The 25,752-nt window shown below is 35.1% G+C and overlaps 1 protein-coding gene across 3 annotated transcripts in view; it reads left to right on the top strand.

Annotated features, from left to right (window-relative positions):
• Positions 1 to 22,520, top strand: part of LOC306668992 (albumin-like) — a 117,450-nt gene extending 94,930 nt beyond the window's left edge. The window contains exons 1-15 of one of the 3 annotated variants that reach the window (XM_079152720.1): positions 6,160 to 6,312; positions 7,015 to 7,072; positions 7,999 to 8,131; positions 9,724 to 9,935; positions 10,473 to 10,605; positions 11,161 to 11,258; positions 12,748 to 12,877; positions 13,834 to 14,045; positions 15,158 to 15,290; positions 16,378 to 16,475; positions 17,954 to 18,092; positions 18,710 to 18,933; positions 20,044 to 20,176; positions 20,786 to 20,853; positions 22,367 to 22,520. In XM_079152720.1, the coding sequence (XP_079008846.1) occupies positions 6,171 to 6,312; positions 7,015 to 7,072; positions 7,999 to 8,131; positions 9,724 to 9,935; positions 10,473 to 10,605; positions 11,161 to 11,258; positions 12,748 to 12,877; positions 13,834 to 14,045; positions 15,158 to 15,290; positions 16,378 to 16,475; positions 17,954 to 18,092; positions 18,710 to 18,933; positions 20,044 to 20,176; positions 20,786 to 20,827 (1,887 nt within the window). In that variant the 5' untranslated portion in view covers positions 6,160 to 6,170 and the 3' untranslated portion in view covers positions 20,828 to 20,853; positions 22,367 to 22,520. Of the gene's footprint in view, positions 1 to 6,159; positions 6,313 to 7,014; positions 7,073 to 7,998; positions 8,132 to 9,723; positions 9,936 to 10,472; positions 10,606 to 11,160; positions 11,259 to 12,747; positions 12,878 to 13,833; positions 14,046 to 15,157; positions 15,291 to 16,377; positions 16,476 to 17,953; positions 18,093 to 18,709; positions 18,934 to 20,043; positions 20,177 to 20,785; positions 20,854 to 21,197; positions 21,345 to 22,366 lie in introns of those variants that run through there. The other 2 variants (XM_079152721.1, XM_079152722.1) reach the window with 2 other exon arrangements.
• Positions 22,521 to 25,752: the final 3,232 nt, after the last annotated feature.

Raw genomic sequence — 25,752 nt, 5'->3', positions numbered from 1 at the left:
AAATTTATCCCTAAGAGTGTGCTTTTAAAATGTTATTTAAGGGACTGGGGACATAGCTCAGTTGGTCGAGTGCTTGTCTCCCAAGAACAAGGCCCTGGGTTCAATCCTTAGCACTGAAAAAAAAAAAAAAAAAAAAAAAAAAAAAAAAAAAGCTATTTAAATGTAGACATTTATCTCATTAGATAGTTCTACTTTTATTTCACAAACAAATGTATGTAAGTGTATATGACATAATGGTATTATTATAGTAGAAAACTGGTTTTAAGTGTTGTATACAAACCTAAAATCAACTTACTAAGTAAATAGTTTTGTACCAAGTCAGCACAGATTTTCATATCACTAGATATATGTCTCTACCCCACAGGAACATTCTAGGGAAGCATGAAAGTTCTAGATGTCAATAAAGAATGCTTGCCAATGTAATTATTAGTTAGGCCAACTAAATCAAAGAAATTCAAAATGAACTATACATTCTGACTGATTCTTGGAAATCAGTTATAACATTGGTTGATTACTTAAAAGAAGAAAATGAAAATGAAATTCACTCCCGAGAATATAAAATGTAACATAGCAGTGAAATACAAATGTTAAAAGTACCTTATAGCAGGAAAAATCCCCACCACACTTAAAGCTAAAAAAATAAAATAAAAATTTGGAAACAAAAATGTGGATAGGCACCACTCTAGCAATCTCATGAAAAGGCAGAGCTGTAGTACTCATTTGAGATGTTGTCTTCTTCCTTAGTGTGTGACATACCAAGTTCCCACCTGGCCATCCCTGCCCTGCATCGAGAGTGTCTGCATCTTTCCAATCATCAGTTGCAGTGGCAGAGCTCAGCTTTCTTTCCCAGCAAGATGTACTTTTTATTCAAGTTGTGGTTCTCCACTTTCCTGCCTCCTCTTTTAAGCCTCTCAAGATGGAAGTTTTCACAGTGAAGATCCTGGCTCACTCCCTGGAGATCCAGTATGTCAGTGATGGGAATTCTTCTCAGCTCCAGAAAACTATTCTGAGTTTTCCATCTCCACTGTACCCATGGGTGGAAGTGGCCTCTGACTTTCTTGTCCTTGGTTTCTATCAATGGATTGAATCCAACCACAGACGGTGGGATAGTGACCTTAAGTCTAGTCTAGTCTGTTTAAAATCTTTACTTCTTCTGACTCTGCATTAGGCAAGTGTTGGATCATGGTACTATTTGCTTCAGTTCATCCAGAAACCTGTTGTTTTTTTCAACTGCTCCAGTTCCTTTAGAGTGAGAATGGGAACTTTTGCAATGACTGGCACCCCTATTGTGCACTGCCTTCATAAATGTTACTTCTAAGGGCTTAACTTCCCAAATGGTGAAATAAAACAAAAACAACAATAGTCTGTGTTATGAATGATGTGCTGTCTACTCAAGCCCCTCTTGTCATGCTGGTGCCCTTTACACTCTCATCAATGTAGGAGATAACCATCTTAAAATAATTTCTGCTGTTGATGGCATCACCATAGCTGAGTGTGTTCAACAGTGTAAGGCAAATCCTGAGTCCCATGCTGACCCCCATTGAATCTTAACACTTGAAACTGCAATTTGGACAGTTCTTTCAATTTTCTGTGCCACCCCAAGTATGATTTTTCTGGGCAGAGGCCAGTAAGAACTAGGTTGTTGATGAGTGTTGCTTTTCTAGAGTTGAACACCATCTTTGTGAACTGTATACTTTTTTTTTTCACTCATTTTTCATGAACTTGATTAAGAATATTGCAAGTCTAACACAGTCATTTCAGGATATATAAGTTGAGCTGATTGATACTTAAACATCTGTCATATTTCCTCTCTCTGTGGACAGGTTAAAGAACAGATGACTTGGTTTTTGTGATGTAAACTTCTCTTTCTCATCCCTAATGAAACCTTCAGCGAATTCTGTATTTCTCACTAATTCAAGTGGATATTTTGGAGGCATTCATTGCTTATGGTAGTGTTGAGAGCAAAACTGATGTTTGGATAACAATGTTTATGTGCATTGAAAAAAACCTGATAAGTTTATAGATTTTGGGCTATTATCTTATTTTTTATTGGGAGATATGACTCCATAAGTGAATATGAAATTAAAATTCTTATTATGTTTCCATTAGTTAGTTTGATTCTTAGATCTTTTACTTTTCTACCCTTCAGTAATTTTTAGAATATACTTCAGGCAATTCATGATAGGTGGGGTCTGCATATGTCTTTTGTATCTGGAATGAATGCTAGCAAAAGATTCTCCTTTCTCCTGGCTTCTCTCTAAATAAATCCAAATTTCCTGTATTTTGGAATGAATATAGGTTCAATGGTTGTTTTCAGAAAGTCCCTTAAAATGCTGAGGATGTATTAGACATTGTTGCCATATTTCATGACCATGTTTCACTTTATTTCCAAGAGGAAATCCATAGGTAGTAATCTCTCTCAGAGGGATGTGGCATAAAGGCTGGGCTAAGAAGATTTCCTGGTGGAGGGCAAGCCTGGTTTGAACGACTCTGTGAGAGGCTTGAGGAATCCCAGGGTGGAAGGAGAGTGGGAGATTGAGGTGGGAAGGAAATGGATAATTCATACACTTCCAAAGTTCCCTTTTCCATCTTGTCAAAAGAATGAAAAACAAAGGACAAAAGGAATAAAGGCCGAGGTTTAATGCTCAGGTATATTTGCTTTTCAATTGGGGCATTTTTTTTCTCTTGTAAGTGATTAATGCACAATTACACTTTCCAAATAAAGTAGTTTTCTTAACTATTCTCTATCTTTAAACTTCTCCGATAAACATGAGTAAACATTTAAAAATCATTGGAACTATATTTTCTATTTAGGGAAACTAGATTAAACCATATTTAGAACTAAACCATATTTAGAATTCTTACCTTAAATATTTGAATTTAAACAGGGGGTATTGCAATACCAGATCTTCAACTCTACTACAAAGCAATAGTAACAAAAACGGCATGGTATTGGTACCAAAATAGAAAGGTAGATCAATGGTACAGAATAGAGGACACGGACACAAACCCAAATAAATACAATTTTCTCATACTAGACAAAGGGGCCAAAAATATGCAATGGAGAAAAGATAGTCTCTTCAACAAATGGTGCTGGGAGAATTGGAAATCCATATGCAACAGAATGAAACTAAACCCATATCTCTCACCATGCACGAAACTAAACTCAAAATGGATTAAGGACCTCGGAATCAGACCAGAGACCCTGCATCTTATAGAAGAAAAAGTAGGTCCAAATCTTCACCTTGTTGGTCTAGGATCAGACTTCCTTAACAGGACTCCCATAGCACAAGAAATAAAAGCTAGAATAAACCACTGGGATAGATTCAAACTAAAAAGCTTTCTCTCAGCAAAGGAACCTATCAGCAATGTGAAGAAAGAGCCTACAGAATGGGAGAATATCTTTGCCAATCATACTTCAGATAGAGCACTAATCTCCAGAATCTATAAAGAACTCAAAAAACTTTGCTCCAAGAATTCAAATAATCCAGTCGACAAATGGGCTAAGGAAATGAATAGACACTTCACAGAAGAAGATCTACAAGCAATCAACAAACATATGGAAAAATGTTCAACATCTCTAGTAATAAGAGAAATGCAAATCAAAACTACCCTAAGATTTCATCTCACCCCAATTAGAATGGCGATTATCAAGAACATTAGCAATAATAGGTATTGGCGAGGATGTGGGGAGAAAGGTTCACTCATACATTGCTGGTGGGGCTGCAAATTAGTGCAGCCACTCTGGAAAGCAGTGTGGAGATTCCTTAGAAAACTTGGAATGGACCCGCCATTTGACCCAGCTATCCCACTCCTTGGCCTATACCCAAAGGACTTAAAATCAGCATACTAAAGAGATACAGCCACATCAATGTTCATAGCTGCTCAATTCACAATAGCCAGACTGTGGAACCAACCTAGATGCCCTTCAATTGATGAGTGGATAAAGAAACTGTGGTATATATATACAATGGAATATTACTCAGCCATAAAGAATGATAAAATTATGGCATTTGCAGGCAAATGGATGAAATTGGAGAATATCATGCTAAGTGATATAAGCCAATCTCAAAAAGCCAAAGGACGAATGATATCGCTAATAAGTGGAGGATGACACATAATGGGGGGGGGGAAGGGTTAGTGTTAGGGTTAGAGTTAGGGTTAGGGAGGGGGGCAAGTATGGAGGAAGGAAGTACTGTATAGAGCGTAAAGAGGGGTGGGAGGGGTGGGGGGAAGGGAAAAAATAACAGAATGAATCAAACAACATTACTCTATGTAAATTTATGATTACACAAATGGTATGCCTTTACGCCATGTACAAACAGAGAAACAACATGTATCCCATTTGTTTACAATAAAAAAAATAGAAAAAAAAATCTACCCAAAAAAAAAAAAAAATTGCCTAGCATGATAAAAAATTCAAAAAAAAAAAAAAATAAAATAAAACCCAAAAAAAAAAAATATTTGAATTTACCTTCATACCAACATTCTTTGATGATTTACTAAATACAGAATCTGAAAATATAAGGAACAGGATACTTAGAAATAACCAACAAGGATGTGGCTTTATTCCTCCCAGTATAGAATGTACATGCAGAATTCACACCAGGGTTTTCAGAGAAAAATGCAGGACTTCCTACTTTGAGAATCTACAGAAGGCAAATATTCTAATGTTTCTTATTAATTAAGATAAATTTCAAGCATGCAGATAGTGTTAAGAATTAAGTATTTTAATTTCTCAGTTATCCGTTAATCATTAATAAGGGTACACACATGCAAACCACCATATTGAGACTATTAAGGAAAGATTATTTCAGGTGTTGTCATTTTGTATTTTAAAGCTATTGGATTTGCATTAAATTCAAACTTTCCATTCCATGATAATGAATCTTTTTTAAAGGCTTTTAATATTTAACATTGTTTTACATACCTTATTACAATACTAACTAGATAGATATTATTCTTTTTGTTTGTTAAATTAAAAAAATGAGTAAAGTATATGTGTGAATTAGTAATATGAATATATTCAATGATGAGAATTGCATGCTTGCTTATACATCTGGGCTCACATCAGAAAAAAGCCAGGTTTGGCCCCGTACTTCAAATAAATATCACCCATTCCTTGTAGGAGGTAAAAAAAAAAAAAAAAAAAAAAAAAAAAACACCAGAATTTATCAAAGAAAGAATTATCTTCTCTATTTAGAAAATGAGAACAGTTTCCTTTTTTTTTCCAATATACGTTTTCTGTCTTTTAAAAAAGTAGTTTTCTCCAATGGAAATAATTCCATGAGCAACTATTCTTTAGCTTTTGTTCATTTGTGGTCTGAAAGACAAGGATGGTACTCCCTTTCAGGAATCTGTTGAGTGACTGAAAAAAAAAAAAAAAAAAAAAAAAAAAAAAAAAAAAAAAAAAAAACCCCAATACCGAAACCAAAAACAATAAACACTCCTCTTTCTTGCTCATCTATTCTAACCTCTTCTGTGCTTAATGATTTAAAATAAGATCATAGAAAATATATTTCTTTCATTATAAAATTTCTCTTAAATATTTATTATTTTCTCTACCTATATGTGTCATGGGCCATTTTGACTGACTCAGTTTTTTAGCTAAGCTAAATGTTAGTAAGGCCACAGCTGTGATGGAAGCAAGGAACTTGTAAAGATCTATTTTAGTTGTTATTATTGCTATGGTTTTCTCCTAGTTTGAGGCAAAAATCAAGCCTTTTATCAGACAGACACTTTCAAAAGAAATAGAAACCCTATGAGATATCTCTGTGTGTAAATTTTTTACATTAGATAAAAAAAAATACTTGGAATTTTAACTCTCATTTAATATGTCTCATTTCCAGGCAGAATCATTGGGTTGGTTGTATTTTTGCAAATATCACAAATCAAAATTTTCAAATGGGAAATAGCAGATAAAGAACATGGTAATGAATAATAGGTACAAATCATTTAAACTGTTATGTAAAATGTGATAAGACATTTTACATAACTTAAATAAATTGACAAAGTCTCGTGGAGAAAACAGTTCCAGATGGCAAACATATGCAAGGGATCTAGTCAAACAATTTTTTGGCAAGAATCTTATGATTTTGTAACCAGTTGGGAGCCAATGAAATACAAAGATGAGACGGTTAATAATCTACAATTATTGGTTAAAGAAGTATATGAGGGCTAATTTCCCTGCATTCATCCTGCCTTCTCTATCAATCCCACAAGCCTCTGGCACAATGAAGTGGGTAACCTTTATTTCCCTTCTCTTTCTCTTCAGCTCTGCTTATTCCAGGGGTGTGTTTCGTCGAGATGCAGGTAAGAATTCTGTCTTTCCATTGTTCAACTTTTGTTTTCCTAGTAGAAGTTGCAGTAAATCCCACATATTTAAATATTTGTTTTCCTTTAGCAGTTATATCTTGAATGTTATGATATTTTGTTTTTGTGAACGCTTTTGTGGTTATTTAATCAATATAGTTCTAGTATCTTAAGCAGAAACGAAAGGGTGAAAATTATTTAGTGAATATAATTTCTTTTCTCTCATGAAGGAATGCCAGGTAGAGTGACTTAAACTTCATAGAATGGAGATGAAGATGGGATTCACAACTATCTCAAAGGCCTATCTACTGCATCTTACTCTATTTAAACTTTAAAAAAAAACCCTGTTGTTTATATTATAAATAGAACTTCCATTTGTATTTACTTTTAAATTGTCTTCTCAGTTGCTGTTCATAGTTCATAGGCACCATAAGAGCATTAGATCTTATCCACGTTAGAATATAGAATTATAAATATTTAATGATATTTAAGATGATATTCATGATTATTGAATAATTTTTCTTTAATTGCAGAAGATATAGTTCACCATCCTATGACTTTCTGTAGGAATCAGAATCCAGTATTTTGAAGCAAATGAGTAACCTAAGTTCCATGAAAGAAATATACAAAGCACTATCTAATTAATTGTTTTCTTCAATATTTAAACAATCTTGTGTTTTTTTTTTCTCTCCTTTCCCCTAGATGCAAGTGAGATTATTACTCGATATAAAGAATTGGGAGACCAACATTTCAAAGGCCTGTAAGTTAAAATATGAAAGAATGAAATTTAATGTTTTTGATTGCATTTGCTATTATCCTAAGGTCTTATATTCTCCTGTCATCAGGGCCTATGAAATTTCCTGTATGATGGAAATATTTTGAATCTGCGTTATCTAATATGTTGGCCACTATTTATATGTGGCTATTGAGTACTTTGAACATGGCAAGTGCAATGGAGCAATAAAATGTCAAATTGTATTAAAGTTTAGCTAAATTGCATTTAACTATGTAAATTCACATTACTTTAAATTTAAATATAATTTATGCATATGCATATATATATATGGAATTTATATATATCCTCAAAATCAGAAATTACAAGAACTAACTTATATATAGTTACATATGACTAATGACTGTATTAGATAGTTAAACTCTGGAATTTTCATACTACGCAGAAACTCTGGAAAATGATAGAAAGGAGTAAAGTATGTTTTCTTTGGCAGCTCACTTACTAACTTCCCTTTACATAGCAAACTTTTCTGTGGTTTCTTGGGAACATTCTAATATTTCTTTAGTAAAAAATTTGAAAATAGTCTATTTTTTACAGCCCAATTAAATGAGGTGTTTTTGTTTCTGTTTTAAATAACTCAAAGGGTTTATGCAAAATCTAGTTTGACAATTAAATCTATTTAGTATATAATTTGCTTGTTTGCCCTATGTGTGCGCATCTACTGACATCTACTCACATACATTTGGACATGTTGGAAATAGTGTCCTCCCTGCCTAGGAAGCCACATGTGCCTGATCAGGCCTCAGATAATACCTCATAAGAATAGACTTTCTGGATAAGTATTAGAAAGATATGGAAAACATAGACTTTATGTATATAACTAGCTCTCTAGCACAGTAAACTGTTTTATGTTAAAGTTTTATTGTGGTACACTTTTCTGTTTTTTGTTTCAGGGTAATGGTTACGTTTTCTCAGTATCTCCAGAAGACTGCATATGATGACCTCGTAAAATTAACAACTGAAGTGACTGACTTGGCAAAAGCATGTGTTGCTGATAGTTTGGGGGCAGAGTGTAACAAACCACTTGTAAGTTCTGATTTTGAGGATTCTCTATTCTCCTTTAAGTTATTCTGGGTGTTTCAAAGGAAAAATTCTTTTTAAAAATTTATTTTTAAGTGACTGAATTTGTAAACTACACTCAAAAGTTTCATATAGACTGATAAATCATTCATTGTATTTTGGGGACAGAGATGTTGTGTCTATATATGTCCACAATTTTTAAGACACTTCTTCATTGAGACTACACATGATATTCACTATTTTAGATACCTTGTATTAAAGGAATCATCCAGTGTCCATCTTTCTGTGATTGGTTTATTGCATTTAGCACAAGGTCCTCAAAGATCATCTGCTTTAGTGCCAATTATAGAATTTCCTTCTTTTAAAAGATGAATAGTATTCCCTGGTATTTAGACACAACATTTTCTTTATCCATTCATTTGTTGGTGGACACTTACCTTCACTATTGTAAATAATGCCTGACTGAATATAGGAGGGCTGATATCTCATTTAAGTAGTAGAATGATTTTCATTTTCAGAAAGCACTACCTGATTTCTGTGCTATGGGTGAAATATCAGTTGTAGTTATACAGTCATTATTTTAGGGTTATTCATATTTTTACCTACAATAAAAAACAAGGTAGTCAATCTTTCTGAACTTTTGCTATTTTCAAATACATCTTCAAAACAAGAGGCCTATATTTCTCTCTCCACTTAATATAGATATGCTTCTTTATGAGCTAGACTTTTTTTTTTTTTTTTGTCACTGGACCCTTTCTTCTTCTTTTTTTCTCTCTGGATGAACCTCTCTTTCCTGCAGAATACATACTTTAACTTTTCCCAAATTGTAGTTCTACATATAAATTTTAAAGTACATTAAAAAAATAATAAATTATGTCTCAGTGTATTTTCCACAGGGTTACAATGACTTATATAACGAAAATAAATGAGGATGAAACAATTTATTTGATAAGGGAAGTACTTTGAGACAAATATTTCTACAATAAAAATTCTTATTTTAATGCAGTAACAATGTGTAGTGGATTTATGTTATTCCTCCATTTTTAAATAGTATCAACTAAAAAGTTAGGTCTCTCAAGAAGCAGCAGATTAAATGAGAAAGTATCTGAGCACTTCCTCCCTAAGATGAATTCATCTACTACACTGAAGGCTAGTTTCCCTAGTGACAGGTAACAAGCAGAGAAAGGTAGCATTCCTTAAGGCCATTAACTGTCTTTTTGCCCTTCTGTTTTATTCATCCTAAGTAATATTGTGGCAATGGATTGTTATGTAAATTACACAGAGAGAGTCAAATCAAGGTAATTTAATGGGAATAGTGAATTTTTATATAATTTCCTCTTAAGATAGATTTTAAAATTTTATTTCATTGATTATTTTCATATTTAAATTAATATTTTAAGTCATACATAAAAAGATAAAATTACACATATTCATGGGTTCCCCTGGGATATTTCAATACATGATATACCATACATATGTGCAATATAGATGATTTCCTCACGAAGCTTTAGCAGTATGTTAAATTTTTATATTATTCTATGGCAATAAAGAAAGTAAAGTTCTTCTGAGTAATTTGAAGGCTGTCCTCTTCCATTTAGGATACTATCTTTGGAGAGAAAGCATGCACAATTGCCAATCTTCGTGAAACCTATGGTGACACTGCTGACTGCTGTGATAAACAAGACCTTGAGAGATACCGATGCCTCGTAAAGCACAAAGAAGACAGGCCTGACCTCCCTCCAATTGAAATAAAATATCCCGATGCTCTGTGCGTGTCCTTTGATGAAAGTGTCCCGAAGGTTTTGGGACAGTAAGTAATCTATGTTTAAAAATAAAAAATTAAGCAGTAAGTCAATACTCATTATAATAACTACCAAACTACAAAGCATTTCCAACATTAAGACTTAGAAATTTTGTTGTCATGAAGAGTTTTAAAGAAGTAAATCTTCATACCACAAAATTCTACACACCAAAAAATATGACAAAAAAGATCTTTGATATTGAAACAGTATATGATCCATATGAAAATTTGAAATAGACATGTTTTAAAAGATTCTGAAAAGTTCTCTTAGGATTGATGTCATTTTAATCAGCAATATTAGATCACCCCAATTTGACCATTTATATGTGCTTCACACACACTCACATCATCACAAATTCAACCTTCCTTTTTGCTGACTTAAAGAATGATAAAGGCAAGGCCATCAGGTGCAAATTGAGCTTCCCTGGTAAATTACATGTCTTGGATTTTGGAGGCTCTGGGGAGAAGGTTGATTGTAACTGTTTCTGTAAGTTTGTGTGGTGTGGAAAAATGACTTCCTGTTATCTTTTTTTTTTTTTTAATTAGGTTTTTATATGAAGTTTCCAGGAGACATCCTTACATCATTGGCGAGGAACTCATTTACTTTGCTGAAAAGTATAAAGGGTATTTGACAGAGTGCTGCCAAGCTGCGGACAAAGGAGAATGCCTGGCACCAAAGGTATTCCCCAAAAAGAAGAATAAAAGAACCATTGAATAATGCAACCTCAGATTTTGAAACTCTTATGTGTACGTTTAGGAAAACTTAATCTCCTAAAGAAACTTCTCTAACATGTTCAAAAGAGCCTTCCTTACTCTCATGTCTCCCAAAGAAGTTTTATTCTCTTTGAAGACCTCTCCTATTCTTCCTTCCTCCTTCACCAGTGCTGATCTGATGGAGGGAATCACTGTGCACGTAGTTAAATGTACAGCCCCTCTACATGCTGATGATCTCTAGAGTGAAGTATCAGTCAAATTGCACAGCAAGGGGCCACAGATTTTCTGTTCTTTTTGTTGGAGAAGGAATTTAAAGTAGAGAATATTACTGCAATTGGAGGCAAGAACCTGTTTATTACTTATTATGATAAGTATTTATTGCATGCCTCATTCTATTTTCTGGGGAGTTCACGTTGTCAGAGGAGGGATGTAAATGGATGATGCACAAAATTAAGAATTCAACTAAGTTATATGTTCCTGGAAATTTGTGTGCTTTTTTCAAATTGCTTTCTTTCTGTAGATTGAGAATTTGAAGAAGAAAATACTGCTTGCTTCTGCCAACGACAGATTCAAGTGTAGCATTCTTGAGAAGTTTTTAGAAAGAGGAATGAAAGCATGGTAAATATTTTTAAATGCAATTTATGTCTTTATAAAAATGTAAAAGTGATAACGGTTCCATTGACAAAAGCATACATTTATGTGTCATTCTCCCAATGCTTACGAATATATTTTTTTGTCGTTATCTAAAAGATGGAGAATTCATAGAAGTAAAAATCAGAACATAAGTAACAGCTTGACATTATTGTTTGTATTATATTTCTAAGTTGTTAAAGAACTTAGAAGACATTGTCATTTTTGTCCTAAAATGAAAGACATAAAAATTCTATTTATTTATGAAGACTAGGAATCTTACTCTAATGGTCTCTTAGTTTTACAGAGTTATAGTCAGGGTCTTAAATTTTATCCTTTCCCACAATGATCTGAGCATCTACTCCTGTCATTATGTCCTGATAATTAAATTCAGTCACCATGTAAACCACAGTTACTACTTGTAGTTTTCTCATAGCTCCAGTTCTGTTCTTAATCTCGTGTTTCCACTTGGGCCTCTGTTTGCATATTATTTAGATGATTCTTGGAACCTCCTTCAATATCTGAACTAAGAAAAATATTACCTGCCCTTCCAACCCCTTATCTGTCAGTCAACAATAAATCAATGTAACAGGAGATAAAATTTTAAAAATAGACATTATGCATGCTCTCTAGAAACTGTCAATTCAACTGTCTTTGCCATCATTCCTACCATCCAAACCATAAAAACCAATCAAATTAATAAACAAATTACCCCTAACATGAACCAGTACACATTACCCAGGCAGTGACTGGTTCTGGGAAAGATGTCTCCTTTACTGGATTTAGACAGCACTGAAATGATTTTGGAAAGAATGATGACATTAGCCTTTTATATCTTATCTTAGAGCTTACAGGCTATGCTGGATCAATTTCTTTTTAAATGTGTACTTAATAAAAACTCCCTAATTATGTAGAAGTTAGGAAATTAATTTTCTTGAAGACTTTAGTAGTTAGGAAAGAGGGTGTTTTCATGAAGGAAAAAAGGTAACAAGTTTGTGCGATACTCCCCAGATTATAAAATATTTTCAGGCATTATCTAATTTAATCTTCAAAGTAGTTCTTCAGTTTAGCATGATGTTGTGATACTGAGAAGTCTAAAGGTCAGAGAAGTTAAGTAACTTGCCTAGGATCTCACTGCTAAGAAGATATAAAGTAAGATCTGGAAGTCAGATCTGGTCTCCGTACCCAGTTCCCTTCAGACTGTGGCCCCTTTAAGAATTCCTCTTTGCTGATTTTATGAATCATCAGCTTTCCATCTACCACACACTCTTACAATGGAAAATTTTAAGAAAACAGGAAAATAAAATCACCATTTGGTTCAGCTCTAGCATTAAAAATATAAAATAACCAATGAATTAAAAAAATTCTGTGTTTGTCTAGAATTTTGTTCTTATAATTGGAGTTTTCATAGGACTTTCGCCTTTATTATTGTCTGATTATAATATACTGACTTCATGGGTGGGGGTTTTCTGTTTAGGTTAGTATCTCGTCTAAGCCGGAAATTCCCCCAAGCCGAATTTACAGAAATTACCAAGATGGCAACAGATCTTACCAAAATCCACAAGGAATTCTGTGATGGTGATCTGCTTGAAGGTGCACATGACAGGGTAAAGAGCCATTAATTTGCCTGTAGTAGCTTACATGCTTAAGTTGGTAGAATAGATGTGCTAAGTATCCTTGGGGACAACTGGCAGTGGTTGACATGGTCTTCTGTGATTTTATTTGCTGTGTCTCCAAGCTTTCCCCCTTCTCTGGTACTTTTTTGTAAACCTAACTACTAATCAATCTAAAAACTCTTTCACCCATTTGTTACCTCTTTTAGTCATACTCTGAGAATCTAGCCTGAGGCTGAATAAGGACAGCTGTAAAAGTCAGTTGCTACAATATTTTGGGGGGAAAGCTGTGGCTGGAGAAGAGATTATCTCAAGAGATCATTGGAAATGATGCATCCTCCCCGCTACACCATGTTCTCTCCTTTCATTAACTGTTTTCCCAAACATGATCTCTTCCCCAAAATTGTAGTGTTGTCTTCCTTTTTTTCAAAGATTAAAAATAATAACCATCTATCAGAATTCTGAGCTTTCATGGCACTCCTGGAATTTAAGACAGATATTTTGCATATGTAAGCAAGATCCATGACTGATCTTGACCTCGCTTTTTAAAATCTCTCACGCATTACTTAGTTATTTGGTTTCAAAATGCTTGCATTTATTTTGAGGGCAATATTTGAGAAAAGAATATTGAGTTTTACTTTAAAAAACTTAAATGCCTCAACAGTGGAAATATAAAATTAATAATTAGCTGAGATTGATTAGTTAATTATAATAAAAATAAATAATAATTGGTTCCCAACTAGTCTTTTTTGATCAAGTGGTTGTATTTTAGTAGTACTGAGGCTCCAGCCTTAGACGCACTGGCTGAGGATCTGTGTTTCATAGAAGGCACAAAGGTTGTGACTGAATGCCATTGGAATATAGGGAATGTGTTCTGCAACATCACAAAGGTCTGGAGAGAAAGTGTAGCAATGCCAATTTATGTTGAACATTTGTTGACCTCTTCACAGATAACCCTGGCCAGATATGTTTGTGATAATCAAGACACAATCTCCAAGAAACTGGGCTCATGTTGTGCTAAGCCTGAGTTGGAAAAGTATCACTGCGTTGCTGAGCTGGAAGATGACAAGCCTGATAACTTACCTTCACTAGCAGCTGATTATGCTGAGGATAAGGATGTTTGCAAAAACTATGCTGAGGCAAAAGATATCTTCTTGGGCACGTAAGTTAGATAAGGAATTACCCTTTCATACTCTGGATTTAGAAGATCATGATTTCAGAAGATATGCTAGGCTTTCCTTTGGAGTTACTACCGTTTTCATCTTGTCCAGGAGTTACTACAGTTTCCATATTGCCCAGGATGCTTCTTTGGACTTTCATCTCCCAGTTTTTAAGATTTAAAAAATTTAATGAATTTTAACCATTGTCATTCAGTATATATTCATGGTAAAAGCTCAATGTTCCTTACTCCTTAGGTAACATCTCTAGAAATCTCTAGAAATATTTGCATGTATACAAATTATGTATATACCATCCATTTGTTCAATCATTCATTAAAAGGGTACTTCTTAAACATCTAATGTATATATGAACATATATTGCCTATGAATCATCTATCTACACATCTGTCTCTATCTATCCATTTGTGTGTTGGCAGCAAAGATGGCAAAAGAAGTATAGAATTTGACCCTAGGTGTTTTATATTTGGATAAAAAGACCAAAAGTTCAGTAGTATGACAAGGAAGTTAAATACCAAATGATTATATATGATTAGTAAGAATAATGAAAAGCTTTATATTTTTATTATTGGATTACAATAGCTTCTTTTGAGTTAAATAATATTTACAAAAAAGATGTATCTATGAGATTTCAATCACACAAAGAGGAAAAGAATATTTTAAGAATGTAATCTCTGTCTAGTAGGAAACTTTTGAGATGTAATCCAAATCAAACTAGGTATACATGAAAATAAGAAAATAACAGATACCATTCATCAAACCTTTATGATGTGCCAGACAGGATATGTTTTACACAGATTGTGTCATGTATTTTTCATAACACAACTTATGAAATGGATATTACTATTACCAGTCCTGTTCTCCAGAGGAGGAAACTAAGGCTCTTTAGTTTTAATAAGTTGCCTAACATCATAGAGTAAAATAAGTGGCAGAACCAGAAATTGAGCCCAGGGAGGGCCCCAAGTCCTATGCCACTAAGCTTCACTGCATGGGGTTTAGTCAAATTCAGACCTTGGGAATATGACTCACACTTGAAGTGAATTATGTACATTTTCTGGTTCATTGGTTCAAGTAGATCTATGTTCATCTTACTTAGGTTTTTGTATGAATATTCGAGAAGGCATCCGGAGTATGGCTCCCTTTTGCTGCTGAGAATCGCCAAGGCATATGAAGCCAGACTGGAGAAGTGCTGTGCTGAGGCTGATCCTCCTGCATGCTATGGCAACGTGGTAGGTGTCTTGCAGGAAAAGAAGGACGTAGCGTTTTGCTGATTCCAATAATGAGAAAGAAAATCAATGCAGGACTGAAGTGATAAACAGTACAGTTTAGATATTTTCTTGATATGGATTCAATTCTGTGCTCTTAAACCTTTTAAGAAAATCAATCTTAAATAGAATGGTTAATAAATTTTAGAGGAGTTGGTCTAGAAAAGAAAGATATGAAGACAGTTATCTCTAATATCACAAAATTTTGGCCATAATTTCTGTGTTTTCCATATTCTTAAGAACAAAATGAGATGAAGTCAAATTTAAAATACATTTAACATAAATATAAAGAAAGTTAACCTGACCCACTATTTACCAGATATCTAAAGGGTGGTTAAGAAATTAATTTCTTTAGAATATTTTTAAATCTTTTTGAGAAAGTTTAGGAAATGTTTTACAAGATGGTAAGTTAGAAGATATCTGTTCTGGAGGATTTTAGGGTTCCAACTAATATATATTAATGGTTTCCAAACTATTATAGAATCTGAGACAGTTTTTCTTTCCTCTACCAAGAAGCTCCTGAATGCTGGACACCATGCTGCAACTGATGCTGAGGGCAAAATTCCTCAGAGATCTGAGGTTCCTCTTAGAGAGATGGAATAATAATAATAATAATAATAATAATAATAATAATAATAATAATAATAATACTTGTGACCATTACTTATTGACTTTTTATTATGTACTAGGTGCTATTTTAATATCATTAGCTTAGTTGGTTCCCAGAGCAATTCTGTGTGGTGAGCACTACTTTTACCTCTATTGTGAAGATGAGGATTCTGAATCTCAGATATGGTTAGTGAAGCTGCACCACTAGAAAATGAGTCAGGTGTCCTGGCTCGGAAGCCAGACAATGAGCTCCGGAGTGAAGATTCTTAACTCCTTGCACTATACAGTCTGCCAAATAAGAGGAACAATTTGAATGTGATGTGACAGATCTGGCACTGAACAATCTACTCATGTGACTTTAGGCAGAAAGAATAAGGGGTAAGAAGTGACCTGCATCTGGTCCTCAGAAGGATCCCATAAATGTCGTTCTTTTGTGTTCCAGTTTGAGGCATTTCAACCTCTTGTGACTGAGCCTCAGAACTTAGTCAAGCAAAACTGTGATCTCTATGAGCAGCTTGGAGAATATAAATTCCAAAATGCGTAAGTAATTTTGTTTATTAGCTGCCTTTTTCCTTGACCAATTTGAAATTATTTAATACTTCCTATATAAGTCATCTAGCTTATGAATTTTTAATAGCAAAAGTACACATATATTCTTAAACTGTCTTAATCAAGAAAGTCTGGAGAGTAGAGATAATATAGTTGATGGGATGGAGAGGCCTCTATTTGTGTACAGTTTTAAAAAATGGTCTCTTGAGACTGGGAGTAGGTAGGCTGGGATGGTTAGTGACAAATCTTGGCTTATCAACTGGGGATAATCCTTGAAGGGTAAGGAATATTAGGGAGGAAACAAACCAAAGCATCATTTTCACAGAGCAGGAAGTAGTAGTCCTTGCATAGCAGTAGTTCAAGAAGTAATGTAAAAGCTGAACACAAAAATATGACAAAATGGATTTAGATAGTATATAAAATTTCATTCATATTGGTCCATTTGAACTGTGGAAAGAGTGAATGTTCCAAAGGTACGTTAGACTTTGATGGTTATAACCTTGTTTGCATAGGAATTCCCTCCCTATAAGAGACAGAGACAAAATGGCATGCTGAAATAATGTCCCAGTCTAATCCTAATTCCCTCCTTATGTATAGAGGGAAAGGCAAGAAACAGAAGGGACACCTGGTTAGTAGGTGTTTATTGTGTAGTTTATATACATTGTTAGCACTCTTTTAACTAGCTCAGGGATAACAACAGTGAATAGTACATAGTTTCTTCCATTAAGTAGATTATAGTTATACATTGACTTTATGTTATGATGGGAGTCGTTTTTGAGTTATTATTGCATGCTAGATAACATGCCTGGTTAACTGCATATATTATCACTTATAATTTAATCTTTGCACCATTTCTATTGAGGCAGGTATATTTCCTCATTTTTCACCCACATCTTTCAGGTTTCTCATAGTACTGTTTATGTTACACTCTCAGTTGCATTTAATGAAACAAAGATGCAATGATAAATATATTAATGCCACTGGATTAAAGAAAGGTAGCTAACTTTCCTAAGATTATATGGTGCAGGTGGTATGCAAAGTCATATTTGATGAATTGGTCAGGACCAAGTCTTTTTAGGACACTAAGCCATCGCCCTCAAGATGATGATATTTTTTGGTGGTGGGTACTGGGGATTGAATGTGGGGAGCTACAATGAACTCACCAATGAGCTACCACCCTAATTTAAAAAAATATATTTTTTGAGACAGGGTCTTGCAAGTTAGTTAGGCTGTTACTAAATTGCTAAAGCTGGCCTCAAAATTGTAATCAATTCTCTTGCCTCAGCCTTCTGAATCGCTGGGATTAGAGGCCTGTACCACTGCAGTTGACTTAGACACACATAATTTGATGCGTGGCAAAGAAGCATATATTAGTTGATTTTGTCTGAATTTTCTCTGCTTGATCTACTGTATTAGAAAAAGACAGTTTCTTGTTTGGATAAAAACACATGGCCTTTTTTTTTCAACAGACTTGTAGTTCGTTACACTCAGAAAGCACCTCAGGTGTCAACTCCCACTCTTGTGGAGGCATCAAGAAACCTAGGAAAAGTGGCCAGCAAATGCTGTAAGCTTCCTGAAACACACAGAATGCCCTGTATTGAAGACTATGTGAGTCTTTTAAAATATAATAAATTTAATATTGACTTTTCCTCTTAAGACATTGACAAAGCTAACTTTCAGAAGCAAGAGTGAACTAACCTGTGTACATGACTAATAGGAGTGTATCTGTGTGTAGTTGTGTGTGTGCTGGGTAGTGGCAGTCAGAACTTGGTCACCTATATTTTCCTGACTACCAAAATTAGAATGTAGATAATGAGTAGTATTTCATTATCACATGTTATAACTTGTTTTAAAAAAGAATCCATGAGTTCTCAGTGTTCTGGCATTTTCTAAATTTTTACTTTCTTTTAGGTCTCTGCTTCTTGTACCAGGATAAAACTACTTCTTCCCCATTACAACACATATATTAGGACATATCACCTCCAATTATTTTCATGAATTATTCTCTCAAGTTACTCTGACATATAGACTTACTTTAAAACAGAGAACTTTAAAGAGTCCCCTATGTTTAGTTCCAAAGATAGTCTTTGGCTGCCTCAATCAACTTTGCATTCATTGTTACTAGTTTAATATGACACTTCTTTGGGTGAATGGAAAAATGAGCATTCACAGAAAATCTTCAATTTTGCCTCTTTTGAATTTCTGCTCTCCTTCCTGTTCTTCAGCTATCTGCAGTCCTGAACACATTGTGTGTGATGCATGAGAAGAATCCAGTGAGTGAGAGAGTCACCAAATGCTGCTCTGAGTCCTTCGTGAACAAGCGGGCATGCTTTTCCGCTCTGCAAGTTGATGACACATATACTCCCAAAGAATTTAATGCTGAAACATTCACCTTCCATGCAGATATATGCACACTTCCAGAGACTGAGCAACAAATCAAGAAACAAATGTGAGCATTATTTCATTATCAGGTTGTAGTCTTGATAATGAGAACTGTTTGTTAATTGAAAGGAGCAAACTGTCTCATGTAATGGTTATATTCCTTAGAGGAAAGTATTTAAGTGTTGGCCTTATTAAGTTGATAAAATTATCAACAATAAAATGAAGGGATTTTTTCCCTTAGAGGGGAAAAACTCTAACCTGCTGACTATTCATAGTGATATTGTGGATGAAAATCACAGTAGAATTAGATCATAGGTAGGTTCAGTAGAAAAGGCTGAACATTGAACTGATGAATTTGGGCAAACAGCAGAGTAATCATAGTGTGATTTATTTCTAGGCATAGAACAGTATTTTCAGTTTGTTCTATAGTGCCCTTATAGGTGAGAGAAAACCCTACCATGTGACTTTTGAGAATGACGATTGAATAGAAAACATCTAGAAATGTGAGTTTTGAGGCTGAACTCCTCAATACTGTCACAAAACGTGAGGATAGCATGGACTTCAGCAACAGAAAGTTGCTGCCATCTCTGGTGGCCTGAAATCATGGTCCAGACTTAAAATAATATTAGAAAACCTGTTCCTCCCACACAACATGCTTTCTGGCACTGTTGTTTCTTCAGATGTCAATGAAGGAGAACCACCACTCCCATTTGTTTGAATAGTCTTACCACCTGTAACCTCCCCATAATTAACTCTGAATAGGGCAAATTGCAAAGACCAACTTTAAAGATTCTTAAAGAAGAAGATTTTTCAGTGAAGGTCAAGGTCATTAAAAATTTAGGAGTTATTTTAAACCCTTCAATAGCTATAAATGTCAGTGTGGCATGACTTCTAAAATCTGAACAATATCTAAATGCCGTGACATATGCTTTCTGGAGATTGAGTGAAACTCTGTAAAACACTGAGTGATTTGCACTGATTATCTGATTTGGTCCTCCCACCAACCCCAGCAAAGTGGATTTTATTATCCTCACCTGAGATGAAATGGCATGCCGACCTCAAACCCAAAGCTGCCTGGCTCCATGATATATAGTCTTAAATGATGGCACTGCTGTTCTTATCGCCTTAATTTTTTTTATTTTTCTTGATGTTTCTTTCATTTCCTGTTCAAATGCAGAGCACTTGCTGAGCTGGTGAAACACAAGCCCACAGCAACAACAGATCAACTGAAAACTGTGATGGGGGATTTCGGAGCTTTTCTAGAAAAGTGCTGCAAGGCTGAGGACAAGGAGGCCTGCTTCTCTGAGGAGGTGCTGGGGCTGCTTTCATTTCACCATACCCAGTTTCCATTTTTGTGCATTTGGTCAGGTCATACGTTAGGGATTTGTGTTTTGAAAGACGTGTGGAGCAGAGATCTTATTCTGTGTACAGTTGTCTTACAAAATGACTTAAGTGGTTCTTGGTTTTATCTCCTGCTTCACTGTGGCCTAGTATTAAATGCTTATCCTGTCTCTTCTGTTCCAAATTTGTGATGGTTATGAATGGATAGGAGTATTTGTAAGCCTGAAATGCTTTGGTGAGTAAGTCAAAGCATTAATTTATTTGAACATTTTCTTGAAAAATGCTGGTTTCTCATATGAATTTTGCAAGTCAGTGGGGGTGGGAATGAACATTTAAATATCTAAATCGTTTAATAACTCCTCTATGTCCTGACAATATATTTATTTATTTATTTATTTTGTGGGAAGGATATTTGTTGATGAGGTTCTTTGCAGAAATCCTGGTAGTAAATGGGAACTAAAGGGGGTCATGAGTGTAAAATCACTTTATAATCACTTATTTTTTGTATAACCGGCTATTTTTGTGTTCTAATGATAATGTTCATATCTTCTCAACATCTGTCATTTCTTTGTATTCAGGGTCCAAAACTGGTTGCTGCAAGTCAAGCTGCCTTAGCATAAAAGCATTGCAATCACAAGGATCTCAGGTAACTATACTTTAGATTTGAAAAAAAATAATTATAGACATTCATATTAAAGAAGCAAAATGACTGAACATTTGTCAAGAGTTGTGTAGAAAATACCAACCATTACTCTTAGCACTTTATATATATTAACTTATATAATTATCAAAAGGAATGTCTGAGTTGGGTACTATTGTGATTCCCATTTTGTAGATGAATAAATGGACCCATAGATAAAGGCTTAGGTTACATAATTTATCTACCTAAGAGGCAACCAAGCTAGTAAGAGGTGAAGTCAGATTTTGAAATTCCAGCCAGAGCTTAAGAATTAACCATTGTCCTCCTTTGACATATGTTCCTGTGTGCAGAGTCATCTCCGAGATGCCTCACCAGAAGAGTCTCTAGGTGATAGAACCATACGAAAGAACATTTCTGCAGGTTAAAAATGTCAATGAATATCAATGATTTCACATGGTTCAACCTAACTGTTCAATAAAATATCTATCCTATGTGAATTTGCACTGTAGAATGCACTTAGATATTTGATATATAATGGATATAATTTCTCATATTTCTGGTTATACATGATGTTGAATCCCACTGGTCATATAGTTATATATATATATATATATATATATATATATATATATATATATATATATATATATACACACACAAAGGTTTGATTCCCAACCCCATACCCCCTCCCCTTCATTCACCTCTACCTAATCTAAAGTAACTCTGTTCTTTCCTGTGCTCTCCCACTTTGTGAATTAGCATCCACATGTCTGAGAAAACATTCCACTTTTGGTTTTTTAGGTTTGGCTTATTTCACTTAGCTTGATATTCTCCAGTTCCATCCATTCACCACCAAATCCCATCATTTCATTGCACTGTAGAATGAATAATGTGCTACAAAATTTCCAATGTCTCAACATACTAAACTGTAATAAATCTCTCTTCTTATGACAAAAGGCCCACTCTAACACAGATGTTTGAGCATAAACATGTTTGATCATTTTTTCAGTAATATTTCAGAGAGGAATTTAAAAACTAGAATGACAGTGAAACAAAATATTGTTAAAAACAAGTATTTTACCCATATCACAATAGCTACTTGTGCATTCAACCAAAGAATAACAATTTTGTATCTCCACATATTTGATCATTCCCAAATATGTGTTTCAGTCCTAAGTGGAATAAATTTCTCCCTAGAGTTCCAATTTTGAGCACATACTTTTGGTTTAGGTATAACTTAGGTAAGAGTAGGTACTAAATAGCCCTGAGGAGGGGTGACCAGAGGCCTCTGACTTGAGTCTGGTGGAACGAGTGAGGAAGAGGCACTTCACAGCATTTCTGTGTGTCCTCTGACCTTGCCCAACAGAAGGGGAATTTGGCTTAGCCTAGGACAGGTTTAAATTGTTTCTGCTGATGGAAATTGCAAAAAGATAAAGCAATTTAGCATCAGTTGAAAAAGATTGGAAAAATACATGACATCTGACAAACAGCCCTTATATTTTCTCCTTTTGTTTTTCAGCCTGCCCAGAGAAAAAGAGAAAGAGACTAAGACTTTGTTCATCTGTGTGTCTTTTCTTTTGGTGTAGAATCAACACTCTAAGAAACACAACTTTCTTCAAACATTTGACTGCTTTGCTCTATGCTGGAATTAATAAAAAAATAAAAGAATCTAATATTATGGTCCAGGACTGTTATTTTCCAAAAGTGTGTTTCCATTCTGAAAATTCTGTGGTTCTGTGGATGGTTCAATTTTCTCTCTCTCACCCCACTTCAGCAGAGGACTTCTAGTTCCTTACAGGCTACTTCATGAAAAGAAATATTAATGCTCATTAAGTTGTGGATTATGAACATCCAAGGTAGCATTTTAACATCATGAAAGAATAACAGCTGTGGCAGGGGTAGTGCATACATAGCCTGGCTCTTCCTCACCACCAGGACTCTCTGAGAACTAGTGAGGAACAAAAGAGATGGAGATGGCTTTACAGGGGGCTAATTAAATTTAAAAAGCAAGTCATTCTTGGAGACATTTAAGATAATTTAGGATGATAATACATGCAATGTGTAAGAAGTTTGGAGAATTCCATTATTGGAAGAGGGGTTTTTGGATCTGCAGGAACATATAGCCAGGAGTGATTAAAGTGTATTGAACTGATGAAGTACAAGAGTCCTTACAAGTTTCTTGTAAAGAAGTTGAGATGCTATACCCAACACTGGGCCTGTTTTTCGTATTCCTGGAGGTAATTACTCATATGATGCTTTTATCTAGGAGTTTACATACTTAGTCATAATCATATTAGTTTGTATTTTTTTTATTTTTATAGAACTGATTTCATACTGTGCAAGTAAAAATAACCAACACGTTTTCAGCACCATTATGAAAATACAAAAAACCTGGATGGAAACTGACCTCAAACAAATTAGCAAGCTTTCCTTTTTTCTGCAGTGGTGTCAATCAATCAGGCATGGAGGGGCTCATTTTCTAGGTAGAAAAATGACTGCTGGTTACAGAAGGGGTTTTAGTTTTATAGTTTATTATGAGGGTGTTTTAATTATTCGAGACTGAAATAGGACCTGTTCATTTGGAAAGTCAGGAAAGAAGTTGTAAAATGCCTGGAAATTCATTGTCACTCAGAACTCAGTGTTCCCTGCTTATCTTCTCTCTCTGGGATTCATTGTTTCCCAGAGCTTCACTATTTGCTTCCAGGACTCAATGGCAATGGGAAAGAGTAAAAGTCCAGGACCCAGGTTTCAGTATCGACCTCTTCCCTTCAGAACCCATTGTTGTTGGGAAGGGATGGATGTTTGCTTTTGGTGGAAATGCTAGGGATGAACCTGGGAAGGGATGAAAGTTTGCTTTTTCCTTTGGGGCCCAGTGTTCCTAGGAAAGGATTTACTGGAAGAGGATTAATGATTACCTATTTCCTCCCTCTTCCTCTGGATCAGACAGTTTTAGAGACCATCATTTCACTGTTCTGGGGGTTGTCATTTTCCATATCCTTCACGGTGCATACTTTTTCACAACTTGTCTGTGTGTGTGTGTGTGTGTGTGTGTGTGTATGTGTGTTGGTGTGGATTGAACCCTGGGTTTTGTGCATGCAACACAAGCAGTCTACCAACCGAGCTATAATCCCAGTCCACACAATTTGTTCTTAATAAATAGTGCTTTATAATTTCATTTTAAGTCTGATGCTTGCACAAGGTATGGGTCCTCTTATGTTCTGCACCCCCACCATCCTATGCCCCATCCTTTTTCAACCCTTATTTTGGCCTTAGGTCACATGAATCAAACACTTCTCCTTATTTGTTGCAATCATCCCCCAAACAGCAGAGAGCCCAAGGGAGAATGAAGCCTGGGGTCTCTGGACAATTTAATACTTTTAGTATTTCCATCCACTCACCGCAATGATCTCAGATACTTGGCATCAGGGATGAGCAGCAAAAACAAAATTCAACTCAGTTTCCAAGAAAGGATTTAGAAAAAGGTAAATTATTTCCAAATAATTTTGGGGCCCATGATGCCATGTACAGAGCTACTGCCATGAAAGACCGAGCAGGACTCCACAAGACTTAAGCCCTGCTTCCTTTCCTTTTGAAACAACAACGTGTCTGTTCTTCCTCTGAGTTTTAACTGTGCTGATACTCTCTGGATGCTACACCATTTTGATAGCTAACCAAATTTTTTTTTTTAAAAACTTCTCTGATCCCCCTAGAACTGTTACTAAACTGAATCAAAAGTTTCCCAGAGTGAATTTTACTTCAATTCAGAGGCTGGTCTTGGATGTGGCCTACATACACAAGGAATGTTGCAAAGGAAATGTGTGGAGTATCTGCAGGATGGGGTGGGGAGTCTTGCTCCCTAAAAAATGTATTTCTGCTTTTCTTTCTTTCTTTCTTTCTTTCTTTCTTTCTTTCTTTCTTTCTTTCTTTCTTTCTTTCTTTCTTTCTTTCTTTCTTTCTCTTTTTGTCTGATTCTTAAAGAGAGGAGGTCATCTGGCTTAATTTGGTCACAGGGTATGGTAATTAGGCAACCAAGTGAAGTTACCCACTTCTAGCTAATAAAGCCTAAACCATTTTTTCTGATCTTGGCTTTCATTCAGGGATGTCCCCTTTCAGACAAGGACCCATCTATTTATTATGTCTAAAGAAGATATAACCTCTCACCTCTCACCTCTCAATGTAGGGTCTTGAGGATCAACCTCTTTACTTTTAATATATTGGTTTTTTCCTTCCATTTATTTCTTCATTTGATGGATACACATTGAGTACTTCCTATGGGCCAGGCAAGGTGAGGGACACTTGTTAGGAAAGCATAAGTTGACTCAAGGAATTTCTGTCTGATAGGAGAGATGAGACAGTGACCTCCTTGAAGTCAGGGACTACCTTTTGTTTACTGTTCTCTTTATAGGGCAATGCCTGGCTTGTGGAAGGCATTCTGTTAGTTTGTTGAATGGTTGAACACAACTAAAAGAAAACAAGAAATTGTTCCACAAGGCCAAATGCTAATCATTTGCCTAGGAGAGGTGTGAATAAAGGGGTCTAGGAGAATTAAATGTGAAAGTACCCAGAAAACCACTCTGTATGTGGGAACTCATGCAAGATTTTATTAAGCAGAAGGCACAGTGTCTGCCCTGAAGGGTGAGAGGAAGAGAGAGAGAGAGAGAGAGAGAGAGAGAGAGAGAGAGAGAGAGAGAGAATATGGTGGGGGAACTATTCTTAACTAGTGGAATTTTGTGGGCTAATAACAGTTGAACCAATGACTGATGAGGAGGTCCTCAGGCTAAATATCTGGGTTGTAAATCGTGTGTGTGTCGGGTGGGGTGGGCAGAATAATGGTGGGAGCAAAATGGCAGCTCTGATGCCAATATTCCTCCCTTTTTGTTTTTATAGATATCAGTGGTGGGACAA

This window comes from Sciurus vulgaris (assembly GCF_902686455.1).
Source record: "Sciurus vulgaris genome assembly, chromosome: 9".
NCBI lineage: Eukaryota > Metazoa > Chordata > Mammalia > Rodentia > Sciuridae > Sciurus > Sciurus vulgaris.
Note: the sequence above shows the minus strand (reverse complement) of the source record. Positions and strands in the feature narration are given on the sequence as shown.